Source organism: Hipposideros armiger, unplaced genomic scaffold (assembly GCF_001890085.2).
Source record: "Hipposideros armiger isolate ML-2016 unplaced genomic scaffold, ASM189008v1 scaffold_212, whole genome shotgun sequence".
Taxonomy (NCBI): domain Eukaryota; kingdom Metazoa; phylum Chordata; class Mammalia; order Chiroptera; family Hipposideridae; genus Hipposideros; species Hipposideros armiger.
In genome coordinates, this window is record NW_017731562.1 from 968,463 (window position 1) to 992,743 (window position 24,281).

At 42.1% G+C, this 24,281-nt stretch overlaps 1 protein-coding gene across 1 annotated transcript in view; it reads right to left on the reverse strand.

Moving 5' to 3' along the window:
* Positions 1 to 4,752: 4,752 nt before the first annotated feature.
* Positions 4,753 to 24,281, reverse strand: part of PDE11A (phosphodiesterase 11A) — a 398,336-nt gene continuing 378,807 nt past the window's right edge. Inside the window, exon 19 of the mRNA XM_019654011.1 lies at positions 4,753 to 10,101. Coding sequence (XP_019509556.1) covers positions 9,946 to 10,101 — 156 coding nt within the window. The 3' untranslated portion in view covers positions 4,753 to 9,945. The remainder of the gene's footprint in view (positions 10,102 to 24,281) is intronic.

The window sequence follows — 24,281 nt, forward strand, 5'->3', positions numbered from 1 at the left end:
TACTGGGAGATGTAGTCTCTGAGGGAAGGACCTGTGGGCTTCACTGGCCTGTTCCTATAGTAGTAGGTGAGGGCTGCTGGCTGCTTGTAGTGTTACCTCAGTCTCTGGCGCGTGGTAGGAAGGTTTAGGGTCCTATGTGCCTTGCATTTTTGAGCCTTATACACTGTGTGCTTCATACAAATGGTGCCGTTTCGCGGTTTTTTAATGTAAATTAATGGGGAGGAAAAGCTGGACTATTTCCTTGGAATTCCCCTAGAATTAGAGTAAGTTCTGTTTCTAAGCTGCCTTGTTTGAGGGCATACTTTCCAAGAACATAATATGCAGAGACCAAGAGTCCTTACTTTTGTCGTTTCCACAGGTTGACAATAGGAAATGGTTTTGTGACTCTTATCTGGTATTGGGAGATCTTCAATTTTATTTTATTATTATTGTTTCCATTTTTTAATTAAATTTATTTGGGTGACAATGGTGAAATTACATAGATTTCAAGTGCGCATTTCTATAATACATCATCTATATATCACATTGTGTACTCACCACCGAATCAGTTTTCCTTCCATCACCATGTATTTGATCCCCTTTATTTTATTATTTTTAAAAATTCATTTTTTATATTAGTTTCACATGTACAAAACAACATAAGGATCAGACATTTACACCCCTCACAAAGTTATAACCCCCCTCCCCCAGACATACTACTCCTCTGACATCATATATAGCTGTTATAATACCATTGATTATATTCCCTATGCTGTACTTTACATCCCAGGACCATATGTGTGTGTGTGTGTGTGTGTGTGTGTGTGTGTGTGTGTACATATATATATATATATATATGTACACACACACACATATAAAATACCAGGGGTGCCAAAAAATGTATACAAGTGGACACTTTGGTCAGTGTTGCTCAAGCAGTAGTTCACCCTAATCAGAAGTATTTGAATGCTGATGGTAACCACTTTGAGCACCTCTTGCAATTGTAGAAGTCAAATGTGGCTTGTATTAATCTTTTATTATTGGTATATATTATTACAATTTTAATACAGTTTTCCTTTCTTATAATGTGTACACATTTTTTTGGCACCCCCTGTATTTACATATTGGGTCGTTGGGAAAGTTGTGATGTATTTTCCTATGTTTTTCAATGAATAAATGTGTCATGACTTTCCTGACGACCCAATATATATGAAATTATAGTTGACATTAAGTATTATTCTACATCAGCTTCAGGTGTACAGTGCAGTGAGACCTTCAATTTTAGATCCAAGTGTCTCCTGCTTCCCTTTTTAATAAATAATTATTACTGTGCAGATATTGGCATTTAAACCTGGCTATGTTTACTGCCCTGGCCCTCCAACTTTCACTACAAATAAGAAAGCAGTCTTCCTTGATCTGCCTACCTCTCCACTGATTTTCCATGATCTGCATTGGCCTGTCTGGTACCCAAGATAAATGGTGTTTGAATAAAAGCATGTCTTTACTATACACTTAAAGACTTCAATGCAAGTCCTTTATCTGCCTTTATAGGTTGCTGCCCATACATCTCTTTTGTATATAAATTTCAGCGCCAAAGTCAACCATGTTATATGGTATTCTACTAGACCATTTACATATATTAATTCTAATCTTAATATCCACCCTGTATTCTGTATATTACAGATGAAGAATCTGTGTTCTAGAAAGGTTCAAGAAATTTTCTCAAGTTCACACAGAAAATAGTGGGTGTGCCATGAGAACCAATAGCTAGTTTCAGTGGGAAATAGTGATTGCTGAATGACCTACTCTATATACTTCTTACGGATGAGTGTTTGGTGCCAAGTTGTATGATGGAAGATTGGTGTCTTTTCTCCATTAAAAAAACCAACCAAGTTGGTGTGGGCAGTAGACATTTGGACTTCCAGGCTTGAATTGCAGCTGTGAGCAGATATTAGGAAGTAACTACTGGGAGTGGTATGACTCCTAGTCACCTGGAATAGCTAGGAGGAGATTTCTGCGGGTGTGTGATTGCACCTATCATAAAATGACTGACTTTATGTACTCTTTCAGTCTTTGCTCTGGGCAGAGCTGCGTTCTTATGGGAAGATCCAGAAAAGGAAACTTCCATTGCATGAATACCAAGAAAGGGACAAACCATGCCCATTTCAGGAGTGAGTGGGGCTCTGGGCCACCTAAGTTCCCCAGAGAAAGCAGTTAATGAGGACCACTATAAACCTACTCCGAGGCTTCTTACAACCCAGTCCCTGAGTGTATCCTTCAAGGGCCTTCAACCAGAGAGGCTGAGGGATGCTGCTAGTGCTGCTCAATAATCGAGGGTGAGTCAGGCAGGATCTTCACCTCTATGGCTGCATGACTACGCTTGTCCCTTGGAAACTCAGGCTCACTATTTTAAAATCCTTATGTACGAACTGTTACCTTGGGTAAGTTGCTATTAAATCAAGGTAAGATGATAGAACATGGAAACAGGAAATTGCCTTTTATGTCTTTAGTCTGTCTCACTGTTTCTGAAAGATGTATTTGCATCATGAAAGCATTCACCTTCAAGTGGCTTCTTGGAAATATATGAAAAATAGAAGGACTATCTGCTCTCCCCCAAATTTCTCTGATCCCTACAGGCATCAGTTGAGGTTCCCCTCTTTGTGTTGGCACCTGTCTGTGAATGTGGCAGCTGAAGGGGGCAGGAGCGAGGCCGTTCTGTGTCTTCCTCCATATTTCATATGCTGCTGCTCTTGAGGCCTGGCTTGAAAAAAGCAGGACATTCGGCTTAGACAGATGGAGGGCAGGGTCATTTTCAAAATGAAATGAGTGCACAAATCACACTGTGAAATTGGCATGACCATCATTGCTGCTGTGATAGACCGACTTTTATTTAGTCTCTGATAGGCAGTCGGGGAACAGATCGTTTTTTTTGTTTGTTTGTTTTTGTTTTTTTGTAGGTGGAGGGGAGATGGTGAAAAGAAGCCTTTTAATTAATGACAGAAATTCTGGAAAGCAAAAAATAGGGTGGAATATTATAAAATGTCATAAGGATCATTTTGTTTCCAACAGAATCTTGAAAAGCTGGAGCATATATCAAAAAGTAAGTGTATTGTACCATTCCTAGCAATAAGAAAGCATTTACTGGTTGTAATAAAATGATGTGGTCCCTACTGAAAGGAATTAGGTTTTGGGAAAATGATGTTAGACTCAGGGTGGATTTTGCTGTGTAAGAGGAAGCATTTTTACTGCGTAGAATTCCATTTAGGCAAAATGTGTGGAAGCTAAAAGCATGATGTTTGGCTCTTTAACATGCTTATGTTTCTGCCTGCCAAAATGTGAGATGATGAAATTCTACATTCTATTTGTATGTATAATCTGTCATTATCTTTTAAAACTAGTTGGAAGGTATGTTTGCTTATCTATCCTATAAATGTGACCACTTCCTGTTGGTAAACATTGGTAACTTATGAATATCTCAACAACCACAGCTGTGGTCAGACATCGTCCTTGCTAAAGGAGGAAATCCTGCAAAACCGTTGTCCAGCTCTTCTTTTCGCTTTTCATTCCAGGCCATTTCCTGCAGGACGGCCAGTTTGGGGGGCGGGGTGGGGGTGGACGGTCTTAGTTACCTTGCTTCCTCTCCCTCCCATTTCCCACCATAATCAGGGAAGAAAAGAACAAATTAGTGCCAAATTTGTAATGTAGTTGACTGACTTTTAGGAGCATCTGTTCAATCTTTTAAGACTTTTGGAAAGATTGTATACCAAATCAACGTCTGGGAACATTTATGCTCAGGTGGTGAGACATTTAACCTCATTATGAACTCTCCTTTCCCTTGTAATTTCAGCTTTATTAATATTTTAATTCCATTTTCTTCTTGGATATACCTTGCTTTTTATCAAGTACTTTATATTTGGGGGCTTATGGTGTTATGATCTAAATTAGCTTATCTGGGCGAGCACAGTAGCATATGGTTTATAAAAGTAATGTGCAGAAAAGGCACAACTGTGGATACTGGCATTTAAAAAAAAATCAACCAACTATCGAAACAAAAAGCTACTGTAGCCCATTTGTTTATGAAGGGTATTTCTGTACCAAGACCAGGTCCTGCTTTGCCTAACTTCCCTCATTAATCCTTACAGCTGTTCTGTGAATTAGGTGATTCTTATTGTTGGCCCCACTTGAAAAGCGCGGACTGCAAAGCACAAAGAAGCTGGTGGTTGCCGCCGCCGGCACCCGGGGCCTGGTGATTGCTTCAGCCGGCCGGTAGGGGCCACACTGCACCTCTTCCCCGTCTCCCCCTGGCACCTCCTCTCCAGTCATTTGAATTGGCTTTGGATCATTTGCTGCAGTTTGTTCTAATAGAAGAGGCACAATGGTGTAAGAATTTTAAAGTTTAAGCAGCGAAGCCATTGTGTAATTGTATGGCGTTAATGTGGCTGGCGGCCCTGCATTGATGCCATCCCCCTGTGTAATTGCGCATGCAAATGAGAGCAGTCTGGAAGGAGGCAGGAACCTGCATTGGCTGCAGACTCTTCTCCCTCTAGAAAGACTTCAATAATTCGAAGAACATTTTGTCATCTTTAAAAATGCTCCATGGACAGGGCTGTCCCAATATTCCTGTCACACAGGCAAATGTCACAGATTGAGACAGGGTGAATGGGCTAAAGTGACAGTCAGAATTTAAATTGTTGGTATTTGGATGCATGCTTGTCTCTTTCAGCCCTTAAATCACCTTTCTCTAGAGAAATAAAGATTATTCTAGCGCCTTAGTCAAACTTTAAGCATTTTATTAAAAACAAAGATATTCAAGTCTCTTAAAGCAGACTATTTCAAAAAAATGACTTAGTGGCTTATGAAATGGCCAAGCAGTCTATACTGTAGTATTCTTACAATGAAACATCAGCCTGGGAAATCTACACAAAAGAAGTGACTTAAAACAGCTCAATTTAAGACACATTTCCCTTCTGTGTAAAACAATAATAATTAGGAAGCAAATCAGTAGGAGATCCTTTTTAGATTATTGTACATCAAAATAAAATGGCAAATGCAATTTTCTCCCAAGGGAATGAGACTCAACAAAACCTAGCCTATTTCCACACTGTGCTGATGCTTTTTTTTTTAATTAATCCAGATATGATTTAATCTAAATCTGAAGACAAAAAATGAGATTCTAATACACATACATATACATACAGAAAATGAACACAAAGATAAATGATGGCCTCAAATAACATTTTTTCCCAGCAAATACTTCATCTACTTAATAAAACAAACATATTTCTGTACCAGTGCATATATTCAATGACATTGGTGTGTGTGTGTGTGTGTGTGTGTGTGTGTGTGTGTGTGTGTGTGTGTATGACACAGATAAACAACTTATCTTTAGCACTGTTGAGAGATGTACCAAAAATGCAAGAACATTCAAAATGAAATTAAAGAAGACATACAACCCCAAATTACTAGCTGAGGAAAAGGTAGTAACACAGACAATGTAAGGATGACGCCAGGCATTGCTGAATCCACGTGCTCATCATGAAATACTCCAGACACACTTCATTTTATTTCTGCTGGCGTTGTGTTTTATTATTGCTCACTTAAGAAACTTAGAAAATTTTGGCCTTCTTGTAGCCAGACTCAACCTTTAAATGTCCTGATACATTTGAGTTTGGGGACTTCTTTACAGCACGTGGCAGAACGGCATTTTCTGAGGCTGTTATCCTGAAGCAGATCGTGAAACATTACTACAGTGGCACCTCCAGAGTTTGTAGGCTCTCAAATCAGGTTTTGTTTTGTTGCTTTCATGAATTCTTTTTGAGTTTTTCTTCTTACCAGCCCAAATGTTTTTCTTTAGGAAAATCTTCCCCTAATAAGTTCATATTTTGGTCCTGTGTGAAGGGAATTGTTTTACACTATTGCTGGGGATAAAACTGTATTTTACCTTCCTGCAATTTATTAAGAGTCAGCAGGAGGAATGGATTTTAAAATAATTGTATTGCAAAGTAAACTGGGTAGACTTTTAATGACTTAAGGTAAGTGGATAAAGTATGAAAAAATCTGATACATGAAAGAAGCAACTGAATTCCTGTAGCGATACACTAACAAAAATTTAAAGATTATTTCTAACTCAACAGGTATGTAAATATACCTGCAAATGTATAGACAGTTCAGATTTTAGAAATAAAATGCACATGCAATTTTAACTTCTTTTGACTCACTTTATAAATTTTCTTCTAAATTAAATTGTCTCCCATTTACGGGCTATCTATGATATGAGTTCATCTAAAATTGTCCTTTATGAAATAAAAGGGTATATTAAAAAAAATTGTACTGATGACCATGTCTTTCATGATCACTAGAGGCAGGCTCAGACAGATCTGTGATAAGGTTGTGTTTATATCTACCCCATATATGTAACTTTTTATTTTGTCTTGAATGAGAAGATGACCTTTTTAGGATCTTTTTAGGTTTGTTCCTATTTTATTTGGGAAGAGTAAACAAGACAGTTATCTGGAAAAAGTTTTACAAGTTAAATATGGCTTGGCCCTTTGGTGTGGAAATGAACTGAATAAAAGTCAGTGCTTTTATTTTACAGACAGAAAACCTGAGACCTGGAGCGTGCCAAGAGAACAGGTCCAGCTGGTGGCCACGCCAGGATGGAGCCCCAGGCCTCATGTGCACTAGATGGCACCCTTTACAGTTTGCCAAGCGGCCCCTACCGGCCAGGAGTGCCAGCACATTGTAGGGTGTGCATGTTTTATCTACATACTGACTAAGATGAGAATAAACAGCATCTCTGAAAAAAAATGCATCTCATGGAGAAAGCAGGATGAAGTCATTTCAACCGTAAATGCCAACACACCTGAGGAAGCAAATTGTCTGGTCAGCTGGAGGTTTTAAAGGAAGGCTCACATTTTAAATGCCTTCCTCCAACAGGAAATGAACATTAATAATAAGGATTGGGGACTTCTCTCTTTCTCTCTTTCTCTCTTTTGGGAAAGCAGACTATATGGGTAACTTTACATACCTCACATTCTTGGAAAATTATATATTATTTAAAAACATCTCAAACTCCCAAGTCATCAACCTCTGACCCTCTGGGTTGTTGGCACCAGGGAGGCAGTTACCCTCCTTTTCACTGCTTCATGATCTCCGAGAACAGAACCATGGCATTAGTCAGCAGTTTCTGAATTTTGACCCACAATAGGAAAGATACTTTGAGACAGGAAAAATAGATGGAGGCAATTACAAACAGCTACTTGATTGATGGTTGACATTGTCAGGGCTCCACTGTATGGCAGACTGCAATGGTGTTGAACTCCCCTTGCTGCCACTGGATGTTGCTATTGGCAACCGTGCAGTGAAGCCAATAAAAAGGCAAGAATATGAGAGGAAAACTCAACCTTAGTGGAAGCCGTAGGGTTTGTGCTATAAATTATGTTCCCCTTAGCAATATGCAGCATCAGTGTTCAGGGTAGCTTGAGCTAGCTGCCTGCAGTCTCCCTCAGACCCTGGGTCTAGCTTTCTCACAAAGCACATGCTTTAAAATTTTGCTCTAGATAGACTGGCATCCGTCTGTCTGGGCTATGTATTTATTTATTGTTGGAGAGGATAACAGATGTGCGTTCGTCTCTGCCTCACGTGGACTGATTTTCAATTCCTGTTTGTGATATAAACATGATGTGACAGACAGAAACAGCGGCTGATCATGGTTCTGAGCTGCAGACACCGGCCCGCCGGGCGTCTGTCCCTAACTCCACCCACCCTTTGTTCCTCACCTGAGGAGGAGACACAGCACAGCTCAAGCTATTTTCCTTTATAGCGGAGTGATTTAGAAAACTGGCTTAATAAAACCCATAAATCTGAACAACCTCCTCTAACCTGCTCTGCGGAGGCAGTTTTTCCTGCATTCATTTTCTCCTCTCGTTTCTCCAGTCTTCCCTGCAGAGACAGCTGTAACGGGGAGCTAGGAACATTATTTTTTAGGGCTCCTACTTCTCCCTTTTGTCAAACCCCTCCCTGCTCAAGTATCTCTCTTTTCTAAGCAGTTGATGACAGGATTTTGTACCCTCATCTTTTTGGTTAGAAGTGCCATTTTTCTTTCTTTGGATCGACTTTCACCTTCCCTTTGGCAGTTCTCTATCACCTGCCTTGGTCCCTAGCTTTTCTTGGGCATCTTTTTTGCTTCTCCTTCTCTTTCCCTCCCCCCCCCTCTCCTCCTTGTACCCCTTTGCCTGGTTTATAATCTTCTCTTACTTTATTCTTGCCACATAGACTCTTCCATGTGAATAGCTGCTCTTCCCTCACCTCCATTTTGGTGCCTTAATTTACCCATTCTTTACACATTCCCTGAATGTCTACTATGTCTGTGGAACTTGGCCCCTTTAGTATTTGAGTAATAAGGTTAATAACTGGTACTGACCAGTGACGACAAGAACAAAAAATGGTTTGTAAATTTTAGATTTTTTTTAGAGCTGGAATGGACTTCAAGGTTCTTCTGGTCCAGGGATTTTCAAACTCCTCAGAGCCCTTTTAGGGACCATCACATACAAAATCAAAGAGATGAGGATTTACAGGGGCTCTGGGTCTCCAAACCCAGCTTCAAACAGAGGACTTGGGCTTTTACATATTTATATCTTGGGCAATCCTTGTAAGATTGATTTGCACAAAGAGTTCTAAGGTTAAAACATGTTTGAAAATCATTTCCTAGTATAATCTCAATTGACAAATGAGACAGGCTGGGAGCAGTTAAGTGACTTGTCCAGAATCATCCAGTTAATTGTGCCCAAACCAGGAATGTAAGTACAGCTTTTCACCTAGTGTTCTTTGGATAAAGCCTACCATGTCCTCAATCTCCTAAAATGGGGAGCAAAGTAGCTTTCTAGTCATTGCATCCACTTAACTGTAGTTTATTCTTACCTATTATAAATCTGGCTTTCCATAGAATATTTGTTCTCTGCACAGACCATTATTTCTTAACCGTTCAAGCATTATTTCTTGTACATAAGGAAAAATCCAAAATTGGAAATTCCTGTATTTGGCTGTAGGTTGATACTGACAGTCACTTTAAATTTTGTACAAAAACCATCATTGGGAGAACTCAAGGTAGTCAGTGATTGTTCTCCATGGCTCTGCTGTGTCCTATGAAATGTCTCACTGTTGGAAACAGTTCTTACGCATTCATATGCCACCTGTGGTAAATCCGTTTCCTTTCATCCTTCCTTTAATTAAAGTCTATTAATCCATTCCTTCCGGGAGTAGACTCGGTGTACAATAAAGTTTGAATTAAAAACCTAAAAAAGGAGACCACAATCCCAATGTGGTGTTACGAATCTTGGATAAACACCAATCAGAAAAACACATCTGCTGTATTTCTACTGTGGACCTTTTTAGGGGGAAACTGGGAATGGCTGGTATTTGTCAGGATAATACAGTTTATCTTTTAGGTAGGCAAGTCCAAAGGCTTTGAGCCACCATTAAGAACCTTTAGGATAAAAATAAAATACCTCTACAGAATACAAATTGGGATTCTTGGGACAGTCTGGCACAAAGGGGTGCTCTGGAGAGGCTGCAGAGGCAGGCATTGTTTGACTTGGAGCAAATAAAAGAGCCACAGACAAAATGAAGCCGCGCGAATGACGCCTTTCCTGTTCCGCGTTCCCTGGGCTCAGAATGAGCAGGGCCGGCTGTCCCCCGGGTCTGGACCCACAACGGTCTTCTGCCCAGTGCCGTCTCAGTCTCAGCCATGTCTGTCCATCAGGGAAAGCTGGGGTCCTGGAGTGCGCCCTGCCCTACCTCCTCTGTCCTCCCTGTCTCGCTCTCCAAGCTGAACGCCCAGGCCTGCGTCCAGTGCATCCTCAAGACTCGCTGCGTATCTGAGCTTAAAGGAACAAAAGGATGGTGTGGCTGGACCAAAGCTGGCCCTTCGGGGTGCAGTCCCTGTGCAGCAGCAGCTGAGCTGGAGGGTTAGTGGCTCTCTGTCCCGGCCACCAGGAGGTTGGCTGAAGAGGGCGTGGCGGCTGAGGCCAGCAGCCTTCTCTGGTGCAGCTCCTCCCACTTCGTTCTGTTCGCAGCCACGGACTCCACCATCGGCTTCAGCTTCTCATTGACCTTCACCAGTGCCTAAAATAAAACAATAAAATGGAGGGGGTGGGTGGGGAGAAAGAGGAACTGGAGTCACTGACATGATCTTCCAGCGTTCACTCGTGAGAATGGAAACTGGCTGTAAGAAATGAACATGATAATTATTTTGGTAGTCATGAGCTATTTATAAGAAGTAAATATGCATTTAATGCCATTGTTTTATATTAATGGAGCCTATGCAGAAAATTAAAAAATAAGACAGGTGGCTGTGTAGTACTCCAGGGGGTACCAGCCAGTTAGATTATGATCCTGTTTTAAATCCGCATCAAACAAGACAGGAAACCAAATATGCAGCTCACACATGTCTACTAATATGTGTATCTTTGCCTGCCATGCAGGCCTCCGATCTCAATAGGCCATGAACTTCAATTTGGACAAAAATAAACCTACCATTTGCTCCAGCATAGGTGACTTATCTGAATAAGAAAAGCCAGGTAAAATTCTGAAACAAGAGGAGGTGCTCATTCTTAAAGCTAAGGATCTGGGAGCTGTGCCAAATGTACAGATCACAAAGAGAACAAGAAGGGAAAAATGGACACAAGAGAAAAGAGTGTGTAAGAGAGGGATGGAGGGTGTAGGAGAGATGAGGGAAGCGGAAATGGAGGGGTGGGAGAGGCCGCCTGACCACGAGGCTAATGAAGCTCTGGATTCAAGATCTTACAGGAGACCCTGCTAACTATTGTCTTTTGGACTTAATTGTGTGTGTGTGTGTGTGTGTGTGTGTGTGTGTGTGTGTGTAAAGGCCCCTACTCCCAAATGGCATACACTTCTGGCCTCACCAAACTTGGACCGCCCCTTTAGTGGAATAAACAATGACTAAAGCGAGGATTGTGGAGCCGTGGGGTGTCGGCCCATGGAAAGGAAGCCCTTCATGTTCCCACTTTATGCCTTGGGTTAGCGTTCCGTGGGCACAGATTATACCCCCAGTCCCATGCAGATACCTCGTAGGTGTGTCCCATTCACCACAAGGGGAGCAACACCACCGCAATGTCAGCACACCTACCGAAAAGCGGGCTCCAAGCGTGAGCTGTGGTGGGGGGTGGTAGGTCAAAAGCAAAGTCCTGCAACAGGCAGAACGGCTCTTCCAGTTGAGGATGTTCTGCCCTGAGCACGACTACAGGTCGCCTGTTTACCCCCTCAAATAACCTTTCACTCCAGGTACTTACAGGGATACAAGTAGAATGCAACTAGATGTAAGTTAAGTGGGGGTTGACAAGGCCAGGAATAAATAATCAGATATCCTACTGAGCAGGGAGCTCCCCAGCCCGGCTGAGGGGGTGTTGTCCCTTCACATCAACGTCCCTTAAATGGAGCATATTTTCTCCCTTAAAAGTGGTATTTATCACACCAAGCAACAAGCAACAACATCTAATTTTAAATCAGATGTATTAGTGGTGCCATATGAAAATCAAACGTAATAACTCAGGCAGTGATCAAAATCCCGTTTATTTCCTTGAGAAAAATGCAGGTGTCTGTTTCTGCTCAGCGTGCTGTGCTTTTATTTAGACACGAGCGTGAGGCGGCAGTGAAGGCCGCGGTTTTATTTAGTAGAGGTTGGCACTGGCTCCTCTTCACTCTGATCAAGCCTTTTAATTAAACTGACTACTATAATTTCTATGGAAATTAGTGTTTATGTTATTTTCCTGCTACAAAAGCATTTTTCTAAAATTTTTTTTTAATCCCAGGAGCACAAATTGGAATTTTTTTTCCTGCCTGAAATGTAATTAAAAACTCATTTGATTACTATATTTCTGGCTCTGTTTTACTTATTAAATTCCTGTAATCAGTTTTCTTTTATGAAGCTGCTGGGAAATGATCTCAAAAACAACACATTTTTCTTTTCCTTGGCAGGTTCCCGAGCATTTACTAAATTACATTCATGCACCTGCCCAGGATTCGAATTATTCCACCAATTTATTCCTTAAGCCATTTAAGTTTATTTGGCTTCGCCCCCCAAAAGAGGTTTCTTTCCTGTATCTAGCTCTTGCTTCCTTTGTGTTGAAAAAAAATTGGGGGGGGGGTGTACATATTTCTCAGAATTCCTTCTCTTTGTTTTTTATTCTCCAACACAGAACTGACCCCTAGACTATTGTTTCCCCTGGCAGGTGCTGGTTCTAGACAAAGGTAGCAAAAATCCTGTCCCAAAGAATTACTCTTAGCCCATATATCTGTTACACAAAGGCAGTTAACTGAGAGACCATGGCACTATTCAAATATTAAGAAAGCAAGAGATTACCCACACGCCTAAATTCCAAAGTTTACAGTGGCTATGTGCAATGTACCATCAGGAAGATAATGGCTCCCAGTATTTAGAAAGGTACGGGTATTCCTACAAAACTTCTCACCAGCGAGTGACACCTGATGACTTCTGTGCGAATGCTACTAACATCTGTCTTGTTTGACTTGCTGTTCCCTTAGCGAAAGAGAAAGGGGACACTTCTCACCTGTCTGCTCACTCTCTGTGTGCACACGGAGGGACTATAAAGGTGATGGACGTGGGGCCATCAGCTGCGGCTGCTGGGTCTCTGTGGCGTCCCTGTGGCATGGCCTTTCAGTGTCAGAACGTGCCCAGAGGCAGTGAACTCACAACCTCCCAGGGGGTTCTGATTTTAGAGTGTTCTTCCTTATATTGAGCTGAAATCTATATCCCTGTAACTTCTAGCTCATGGTTCTAGTCCTTGGGGTGCTCTCTCCCTTTAAACCAGAATCTGCTCAGGCAGTGTGGCCCTGATGACTCATGTGCCACTCCAGGGTAGGCTGCAGCGGATATGAGCTAACCGCCCAGCTTGGGGTGTGCATCCCTGGGGCTCCCAAGCTCCCTCCAAGTCCCTCCTGGCCCTTCACAGACAGGACCTGGGTTACTCGCTCCACCAGGGGACACAGCCTTGGGCATCTATTCCTCCAGGAGGCTGGAGCACCCCACTTCCGTCCTGATTCCATTCGCACTCCATTGTTGAGTCCACTTGTGACCATCATGTACTGTTTATTCCATATTTTATTTATGTTTTGAATAAGTAATATATTCACAGAACCCAGTGGATGCAAAGGGTATAAAAGGCACAGTAAAAAATTTCCCTTCACTCCCTGCCCCAGACATGCAGATTCTGTCCCTAGAGGCAACTTGTGTATCCTTCAAGAAATATTTTATGTATATGTAAGTATCTATACATATGTATATACTGTATATATGTAGATGTATATAATGTATATGTATAATACATTATACATGTTTAATATATGTATATATATGTATATGCATAATTAATTTGACTCCCCCACCATTTTGGGCATTTCCTTCAGAGAGAGAGTGAAATCAAAACCTTACATAACAACAATATTATTATGCTTGAGTGGGAACAAGTGTACTGTATAGAAATTAGTGTCTGGAGTATATGGAGAAAAGAGGGGCCAAATTCCAGTTTTCCACTGCCATGTCACTGAGTTTTTCTTCTGCAGAGCTTAATCTGCTGTGAATCCCATCTACTGTAGTTTTCCTCTCAAAAGTTGTAGTTTTCAGGTGTAGAAGTTTGATTTGGCTTTTTTTTTTTAAATATTTTCCATGACTCTGTCATGCTCAGTCCTTCCTCTACCCTCTTGAACATATAAAATATAACAAACATCTTAATGTCCTCTTTATCAATTCTATAATCTGTATAATTTCTGAGTCTGTATTGATTGATTTTTTTCATTATTATGGGTCAAATTTTCTTGCTTCTTTGAATGCCTGGTCATTGTTGATTGGATATCAGCCATTGGGAATTTTATGTTGTTGGGTGCTAAATTTTTTTTTTTTTTAATTTCTTTAAACATTTTTCAGTTTTGTTCTGGAAAGCACTTAGGCTACTTGGAAATGATGTGATCCTTTTCAGTCTTGCTTTTAAGCTTTGCTAGGTGGTCCAGAGCAGCCTTTAAATGTAGGTCTCATTTGGGCCTCACTACTGAGACAATAATTTTTTGAGAACCATATCCAGTACCTCATACATTTCGAGGTTTTTCTTTAATATTCTGGCTGGTGGGAACAGAGACTATTACCCAGCCGAAACAAGCTCTAAGGATTTTGCTACTTGCTCCTTTTTTCTGGTTCTTTCCTCAACCTTAGTAGTTTCCACTCATGCATGTGGTGAACAGCACTCGAGGGGCCTCTGCAGATTGCTGGAGCTCTCATGCAACTCTCTTCTCTGGTACTGTTCCCTGGGAGCTCTACCTCCTTGGCTTCCCCAGACCCTTGGCTCTGCCTCCTCAACGCCATGAGACCACTGGGCTCTGCCTGGGTCTCCCCTCCCTGTGCTGTGGCCTGGAAACTCTCTCCAGGTAATTACCTGGGACAATTGTAGGGCTCGCTTCATTTATTCCCCACTCTCAGGAATCACTGTATTGTGCTGCCTGTTGTCCACTGTCTGAAAACTGTTTCATGTATTTTTTCTGGGTTTTTCTAATATTTATTTATTTATTTATTTATTTATTTATTTATTTATTTATTTAATTGTGCCTCTGTTACTCTATCATGGCCAGCACTGAAGTCTCTTATCATTGGTTTTAGACAGCCCTGTTTTGGGTACTATCCTAATAGCTCCCAGTGAGAGTGGAAATACGACCTTTCTTCTTTGCATATCTAGTTTCTAGCACAGTGACCCCAGGAATCAACAGTCCCACCTCTCCTCCACCCACAGAGTGGTGGCAGGAAGAAGGGGTAGGGCGAGAACAGCTGCCAGTGGTGGAGTGGAGTAGGGTCAGGACGTTCTGACCTGCTACAAAAGCCTGCTGTAAAAACAAACCCAGAATGACCCCTTGGGAATCGAACATAGTATTCTCTCTTATTACCATTATTCCGGAGACCTTGTTTTCATCAGTTCACAAAAGCTGCTCGGAGTCAGACTCCGGCCTTGCTTTCCCTCTGTCATTAGGATCCACATCTGCTATCATCTGGCCTGATGTGTGCTTATCAGCTGACCACAATCACTCCTTAGAACTCAGTGGCTGGCTAGATGGGGCAGATGTGGGACAAGGGAACAAGCAAAGAGACAGCCATGCTCTTAGAATAAGTCACTACTCTTATATTCTACTGTTGGAGGGGGGCATAGAGGAACCTCACTAAGTTAAAACCAGATTTGTCTTTGAACACCAAAAAGTCCAACTATGTTAGAACACCTTTTAAAAATGTTGAGGATGTTATCTGAGCTGACTCTTCATTTATTATTATTTTTTAAGGCCAAAGAAAGAAGATGGGTTTCATGTCCCATTGTTGAATTATATATTTCCAGAGTGTTAGCAATAAGACCGTACTTTCTGCATTCCACCATCTCCACCTTACCCAAGAGTAATAATCAGAAACCAAGAGATACAATGCATAGTAGAGAAGAACGAAGTTAAAGTATTTTTAAATATCCATTCTCTTATAAAATATAATAGACTGGGAGCCCATCCCAAATATCTGTTCGAGGCAATATTCCTATTATGAAGATATGATCACTTTCTACTGTAATGATTTACTTCCTTGGTGAAAATGTCAAAGAGCCCATTTGGGGGTGGTATTTTGAAATGGAAAATCATTGTCAATAGGACCCGCTGGTGTCATCTCTGCCCAAACCTCCAACAGGAGGGACAACAGAGCATGCACATGGTGACAGGCCCTGAAACGCTCTTGAATGCACATGGCTGGCCAGTCATGTGTGCAAAGGGCACATCTGAGAAACAAGGAGGCTTCCGCTGAAGGTCTGTGACCTCAGACAGAAGTGGCCAGTTCTGGGAGCAAACCTAAACTTTAAATTAGTGAACTGTTGCATTGCTGGTCTTTCTTGGTTCCCAAAGGTTAAGATGATCCATGATTTAATCGGACATAGTTCTGAATTTTACATGCCATGCTGCAATGATGCAGTTGGCTAAGAATCATGTTTGACTTGCCAACCATCTACTCTTCCATTGTGTTGTAAAGGCCAGACAGTGAAATGATTGCCCAGAACTGAACTCATCACCTTCCTCCTAGCCTACTTCTGCTCTCAGGTTTACTCTCTCAGGGACCTGAGTATTATCATCTCCACCCAACTGCCTAACCCAGAAATCAATGGGTCATCCTGGACATCTCCCGTTTCTCCCCACATCCAAACTGTCACCAAGTCTTGTCAACCCTGCTTCCAAAGTGTCTTTGTGGGTCAGTCTGTTGCCATTTCTACCACCCTCGTTCAGACTACCATCATCTTCTCAATTGCTTTACACCTGCAGCTGCCTCCTCATTGCGCTCCCTGCCTTCCCCTTGCTGCTGTCCAATCGACTCTCCACAGCGGAGCCACCCTGGAGTGGTCGATCAAAAGCACATATCCAAGCTCGCCACTTTCTACCTAGAACCTTTTAGCGGTTCCTATTTGATATGAACGTGCTATAACACCCAACCGGAAAAGGAGAACTGTAATAGTGCTACTAAAAGAGAATGAAATCCAAAAATAAAACAGAAGAGGAAAAAATACCTAAAACCCGGTAGGAAATTTGGGTTGTGGTACAAAAACAGAATTTTGAAATGCCAAAAATAATCCCATAAAGTTTTCTAAAATACCTGAAATATACATCTGTCTATGCATTTTAACATTTTTTGAGTGAAAAAAATAAGCTGAACTACACATGGTGTTTGGCAGGGGAGTAGCCGAAGTGTTAGTTACTACATGTGAGGGCAGATGGAGCTGGCTGTGGGGTACAGATGGGAGGAAGCAGCAAACAGATTCCTCCTGAACCTCATTCCTTCCCTCCCCAGTTCAACAGCCTTTGAAACTCAAGGTTGTGTAAAAATTAATTTACATTAAATTGCTTAAGACAATGTATTAACTACCACAGGAGACTTCCCGTAGTTTTTAAAACTTGATTTGAAAAACAAATAATCAACCACTAAGGGTGAACACAGAAGCCAAGACTTCTTTGGATAAATGTTTTTAAACAGTCACATTAAGGAAAACAGCTTTAAAATAAATCTTCAGTGTGTAATTGCTAAAATCAGAAAAGCAATAATTGTTTACACGCGTTATCTATATATATAACTGGGCCAGGCACTGTGTACTATTGTGTTCTTTCCAGGCTAGGATGGAATAGAGTTGAAAGAACTCTAGCCTTATGACTTCTGTCTCATTTGGGGACAGGGTCATTTACTCCATCAGGACTGTGGTGTCTCTAACAGAGATTGCTAGTTTGCCTTCCCAGTATGCATTTTGGCCTTCTTAGAGTTTAGGAATGGCCAGGGAGGTGTAAGCAGAATTCATAAGGAAGAGCTTCTGAAAAAATGCTTACATGGGAATTTATTCAGCTGGGAGATGCATCCGTTTGCCCTTGCTCCAATTTCTTTCTAGCTGTTGGTATACTGACTTGATGGCTGGAGCCACGGTGACTATCTTGTGACTATGACGCATCCTTATGTATAAACAGGGACTGGGTGTCTGACGGCTATGGACCAGCCATATCATAGCAGCCTCGAATAGACTTCTCTGGATTATTTTTATCAGAGAGGAAAAACAAATTTCTATTTTGTTTAAACTATTGTGATTTCAAATGTCTGTTACTGGTAGCTATCTGCAATTCTTAATGGAAAGAATTGATGTTATATTGTATGTCTTTATTTTCTGTCTACCTGTGCTGGTGTCAGAGGATTATTCTAGGCATTTTTATACTGGAACACAGTCCCTGCATTGGGGAGTTATGAGTTAATGTTTTTTTGGCAGTGGATTATAAGTGAACTGTAGTAGATAGCAGAAGCTAGACACTGTCCCTTTACCTTCCTCTGGTAACAGAATCTGTTCCGTGTGGTCTGAGTTGGCACATAATTCATGGCTGACCAACAGGAAGGCCCTAGTGATTGGTGTAGGGGTGGGGATGAGGCCCAAGCTAAAGCAATCAGAGCTGTCTCTAGGTTTTACCTAGAACTACTGAAAATGAGGTGTTATTTATTTTTCTTTTCTTTTTTTGGTACTAGTAATTCCTATAATAAACATGTGACCTTAGAGCAGCCAAGACATGTGAGGAAAGCCTGGCTGGGTGAAGCCAAAACATAACTAGGAGGCAGGGAAAAAGGGGACATGTGTCTTATGGTAGCCTTTCAATCCCCAGGATCCAACTGAAGGGCACCGGCCAACTATATCTCTAAGCTCCCCAGTTACTTGAGCTAAAGTTTTCCATTTCTTTCTTTTTTAAAAAAATTTTATTGGGGAACTGGGGGAGGGGAACAGACAAGTTGCCGTCTTTTTGTTCCTCAGTCTAGCTGTGGAAGATGTCGCTTCACTGGCCCATGCTGGTATTATCATTGCGCTCCTCCCGGGTGAGGCAGTCACTCGCCGGCCATTGGACGGCTGCTCACAGCGACTCACGAAAGTGTGCGCCAGCCGCCTCCAGCCCCACTGCAGTCTACGCCGTCACTGGAGACTCACGGCAGCCCAGCTCCAGGTTGAGCTGCTGTTCACCATCTTAGCTGTAGAGGGCGCAGTGTCACTGGCCCTCATGTGGGATCCGAACCGGGGCCCTGCTGCTCAGAGCTGGCGTCCCAAGCCAGCTCTTAACCAACGTGCCACTCGGCAGGCCCTAAAGTTTTCCATTTCTGTTCAAACTAACTTGAGTGCGTTTCTGAGCTCCAAATAATGAGTCTTATGTTATTATCACTTATCTATCTCTGTCACCCCCAGGAATTACTTGAAATTGAAACCCTCACCAGATTTTGAACTGGCAGCTGGCATAAGGAACCTCAACTTGCCCAACATAGAAGGTTGCTGCTTACACTCGCTGGGTAGCCCTCTTTAGCCAAATTAATGAGCATCAGGGGCCAGCTAGCAGTTATCGCCCTTCCTTGAACCCCCAGAGTCTGCCAGGCTCTTTAAAAGTTTTGAAAAGGTCGCTCATTCTTAGCCTGCCATGTTATAGGGAATCAGAAAATACTAATAGAGGAGGCCAACTCCTTCTGGTGGCAGTCAGCAGGCCTCCTCCAAGGAAGGAGGACTCAAAGGAGTTGAGTGGCAGCATCCATGTAGCCTGGACCAAGTGCACTCAGACAGGAAGGAAAAACAGCAACTGGATGTTGTTTTCTCCTTAGTGGGAGTTCATTATTAGCCCACCTTGATCATACAGGGTAAGGTTATTTCTCCAGTTGAGAAAATGATTTTTCTACATATGATATTTACTCCGAGGGTCTGTTACTATTCAGCAGTAACAGGTGAGCTGTGTAAAAGTTTTGCAAATGCCAAAAGATATCGTTGGAACTTTCTGTTTGTTAGTGATATTTGAGAACTTAAAATCTAAGTAATGTGAGACAGGTACCCAAATAGCAGTAAAGATGATAAAGCCACAGAGGTAATGCTTAGTATGAGGGCAGCAAGCTCGTTAGAACCCACAGCAAAAATGATGCAGCTCTGTAATCGGAATCCTAAGGGCATAGTCTAGCCCAGTTACAGCATCGAGGTGTGTGTAGCATCAATGTCTAATATCCTGAAAGCTAGTTACAGCAGTAGTGATAACTTAGAAAGAGATACTTTTCTTTCCAAAGTTTGAAGCAGATTCATAGTGCCTGTAAAAATGAAAATGCAACAAAGCTTTATAGTAATTTTCTCTCCCTCACTTCTTTCCATTTCTATTTCCTTCCTGGCCCCTCAGGTTGCTTGTTTAGCTTATTTTATTTATATGCTATTCCTTTGTGGAAAATTATATTAACAAGTGACATTAGCATTCTGAATGCATGAGGCAGGGACTTTAGTCTCCCTGGATGAAGAGCATTGTTGGGCCGGCCGAGTGGCACGATGGTTAAGAACTGGCTTGGGACGCCAGAGGGCCCCGGTTCGGATCCCACATATGAGGGCCAGTGACACTGCCCTCTACAGCTAAGATGCTGAACAACAGCTCGACCTGGAGCTGGGCTGCCGTGAGTCGCCGGCGACGGCGTAGGCTGCAGCCCCTGTGGCAGTGGGCTGCCATGGGCTACCGTGTGTAACCGGCAGCCAGCGTGAGCAGCCAGCAGCCATCCAGAAGCTGGCGACTGATCTGCCTCACCCGGGAAGAGCGCAATGATGGTGCCAACTTGGGCCAGTGAAGCAACGTCCTCCACAACTAGACTGAAGAACAAAAAACGACAGTAACTTGTTTGTTCCCCTTCCCCCAATTCCCCAGCACTGTTCCCATCCCCCCGATTCCCCAATAAAAATCTTAAAAAAAAAAAAGAGCATTGTTATTTCCATAAATAGAGGCCACATGATACAGTTGGGAGTCGTGGAGCCTATGGCAAACTGGACATTTTTACAATTTTAAAAACAGAGTTCAACTGAACGACACATGTCTGTGGGCTGAATCTGTTCTGTGGGCCACTGTCTGCTCACTGTGACAGACAGTTAAACACAACTTCCGAAATGAACTAACTACTGAGTATGGAATGTGTCCTATGTTCCAGGACCCAGCACACTGTAGGACCTTTCCATATGTGAGCTGATTAACCTCCCGACAATGCTGTGAGGTAGGCGTTTTGAGATGAGGAGCCTGAGATTGGGGAAGTTAGGTTAGGAGCGCCTAACTTTGCATGGTGAGATACACAGCAGAGCTGGAATGCCAGTCCAGGCCTGTGTGTACAAAGACCACGGTGTTTTCACAAAGCCCACAGCTGGGATGTGGAGAATGACAGGTGTCCCACACCTAACCGCTGTGTCGGGAGAGTGGAACAACTCTTTAGTCCTAGCGACACTGTTTCAAGGCAAATTCACAAGAGGGAGGTGACCGCACTGAGTAATGAAGAAACATCAACTCCCAAACATCAGGTGTAGACAGTGAATCTTTTATTTGTGACTCATCTACTCTATCCTGCCCTGGGAAAAGAAAACAAGGGTTTTAAATAGCAAATAACAGGCAGGCTTAAAGACAGCTTGTACAAGTGGGAACAAGGAGAACCATCTCTTCTGGTATAATGAGCCCCTCTAGGACACTGTCGTAGGTTATCCTGTTGGTTGGGTTTTCAGAGCCGATTGGTAGCTAATCAATCATGCTCACTGTGTGGGCAACCATCTGACTTGGAAGGAACGCTGCTGACCCAGAAGCTACAGCCTATGATGAATGGGGCTTCATATAAGGGCTGGTTGGTACATGTAACTAAAACACAGCCACATGGTGACCATCCACCTCTCCACACACCGGAATGTTTTCTGGTAGAACTATGCATCTGAGATTTTTATCGAAATAGTATATAAAATCTATTATTTTTGCAAAGTTCAATGTGTAAAAGGGTCCATATTGAGCTGCACAAATTCATTTACTGTAGATTTTTTTGTACACTTCTTACATGCCCTGAGTCCTGCTGTTCTCCAAACATAATGGATACAGTGCCTCTGTGGACAGGGTTGTACAAACATGGAGCTGCAATTCCATATCCTTAGTGTGAATGGTGTTCTTCCTATACCTCTAAGAATGGATTCTAGAATACTCCATTAACATTTGCCCTTCTGTTTTTTAGCTTAAACAATCATCCTTCAGTATCCACTGGGGATTGGTTCCAGGACCCCCACAGATACCAAAATCTGTGGATGCTCAAGGCTCTTATATAAAATGGTGTAGTATTTGCATATAACCTGTGCACATCCTCCCGTATTCTTTAAATCATCTTTAGGTTACTTATAATACCTAGTACAATGCCAATGCTATGCAAATAGTTGTTAGATTGTATTGCTTAGGAAATAACAACAAGAAAAAAAGCCTGTACAGACTAAAAGATAGTAGGCCTAACTCCACAGTGCATGTAAGCAACAATATAACCTTTTTTTGGAATATTTTTGATGCAAGGTTGGTTAAACCTGCAAATGTGGAACCCATGGATATGGAGGGCTGACTGTATTTGAGAGTCCCCAAAGAGTCAGAAGACTAATTAACTGCTTAGTTGGCACCATGCAAATCCAATGATTACTGGGCATTTCTTGTGAGAGTTTAAAGGTGTTCCTCATGCTCAGCATCAGACAGTGCCCAGATGTGAGACAGGTAGAAGCCATCAAAGCCCGGCATCACAATGCCCCAGGTCTACAGAGGACCAGACCTATAGCATCCATGAGAAATGCTCTGTCTTCAGGTTAAGACCTTTGGGAACAAAAGTCCTCAATTATTTTGATGGTTTCACTTCATATAGGTAAGAGAACCTTCTTTTTCTTAATTTTATAATATAATAAAGAAAGTGAGATTTTGGGAGAGAAAGAAAAGACAAGAAAGGAATATTTTACATATATTACTGGGTGTATGAGGAGGATGTGGTATTATTAGCTGGTCTCTCTTTGTCCATATAAAGGGGCCAATCTGTCCACTCTAAGACCTTGCTGAGGGTTTGTTATTGTGGCTTTCCTCTAATGACATTGCTAACTCCCCCAAAGGCTGAGATATGAGACAAGTTTGTATGTGTGGGGACAGCAGGACCAATATCCTGAATATTTTCTATTACATTTTTGAAGTGCAGTTTAAGGAAGAGAACATTAGAATTTTATGAACAAAAACTTCCTAATTGGCAACATTTTTTATCTATTCAGTGTTGGGAAGTTTTATAGCAATTTAACTTCCAAATATTGATCAGTTAAAATTAAATAAGCATCCCGATAAAAAGACACACTAGATTTGTTTTTTTTTTGTTTGTTTGTTTTGTTTTTAAAGATTTTTATTGGTGAATTGTGGGGGATGGGAACAGTGCTGGGGAATTGGGGGAAGGGGGACATACAAGTTGCTGTCGTTTTGTTCTTCAGTCTAGTTGTGGAGGATGTTGCTTCACTGGCCCAAGTTGGCACCATCATTGCGCTCTTCCCGGGCGAGGCAGNGCAGTGTCACTGGCCCTCATGTGGGATCCGAACCGGGGCCCTGCTGCTCAGAGCTGGCGTCCCAAGCCAGCTCTTAACCAACGTGCCACTCGGCAGGCCCTAAAGTTTTCCATTTCTGTTCAAACTAACTTGAGTGCGTTTCTGAGCTCCAAATAATGAGTCTTATGTTATTATCACTTATCTATCTCTGTCACCCCCAGGAATTACTTGAAATTGAAACCCTCACCAGATTTTGAACTGGCAGCTGGCATAAGGAACCTCAACTTGCCCAACATAGAAGGTTGCTGCTTACACTCGCTGGGTAGCCCTCTTTAGCCAAATTAATGAGCATCAGGGGCCAGCTAGCAGTTATCGCCCTTCCTTGAACCCCCAGAGTCTGCCAGGCTCTTTAAAAGTTTTGAAAAGGTCGCTCATTCTTAGCCTGCCATGTTATAGGGAATCAGAAAATACTAATAGAGGAGGCCAACTCCTTCTGGTGGCAGTCAGCAGGCCTCCTCCAAGGAAGGAGGACTCAAAGGAGTTGAGTGGCAGCATCCATGTAGCCTGGACCAAGTGCACTCAGACAGGAAGGAAAAACAGCAACTGGATGTTGTTTTCTCCTTAGTGGGAGTTCATTATTAGCCCACCTTGATCATACAGGGTAAGGTTATTTCTCCAGTTGAGAAAATGATTTTTCTACATATGATATTTACTCCGAGGGTCTGTTACTATTCAGCAGTAACAGGTGAGCTGTGTAAAAGTTTTGCAAATGCCAAAAGATATCGTTGGAACTTTCTGTTTGTTAGTGATATTTGAGAACTTAAAATCTAAGTAATGTGAGACAGGTACCCAAATAGCAGTAAAGATGATAAAGCCACAGAGGTAATGCTTAGTATGAGGGCAGCAAGCTCGTTAGAACCCACAGCAAAAATGATGCAGCTCTGTAATCGGAATCCTAAGGGCATAGTCTAGCCCAGTTACAGCATCGAGGTGTGTGTAGCATCAATGTCTAATATCCTGAAAGCTAGTTACAGCAGTAGTGATAACTTAGAAAGAGATACTTTTCTTTCCAAAGTTTGAAGCAGATTCATAGTGCCTGTAAAAATGAAAATGCAACAAAGCTTTATAGTAATTTTCTCTCCCTCACTTCTTTCCATTTCTATTTCCTTCCTGGCCCCTCAGGTTGCTTGTTTAGCTTATTTTATTTATATGCTATTCCTTTGTGGAAAATTATATTAACAAGTGACATTAGCATTCTGAATGCATGAGGCAGGGACTTTAGTCTCCCTGGATGAAGAGCATTGTTGGGCCGGCCGAGTGGCACGATGGTTAAGAACTGGCTTGGGACGCCAGAGGGCCCCGGTTCGGATCCCACATATGAGGGCCAGTGACACT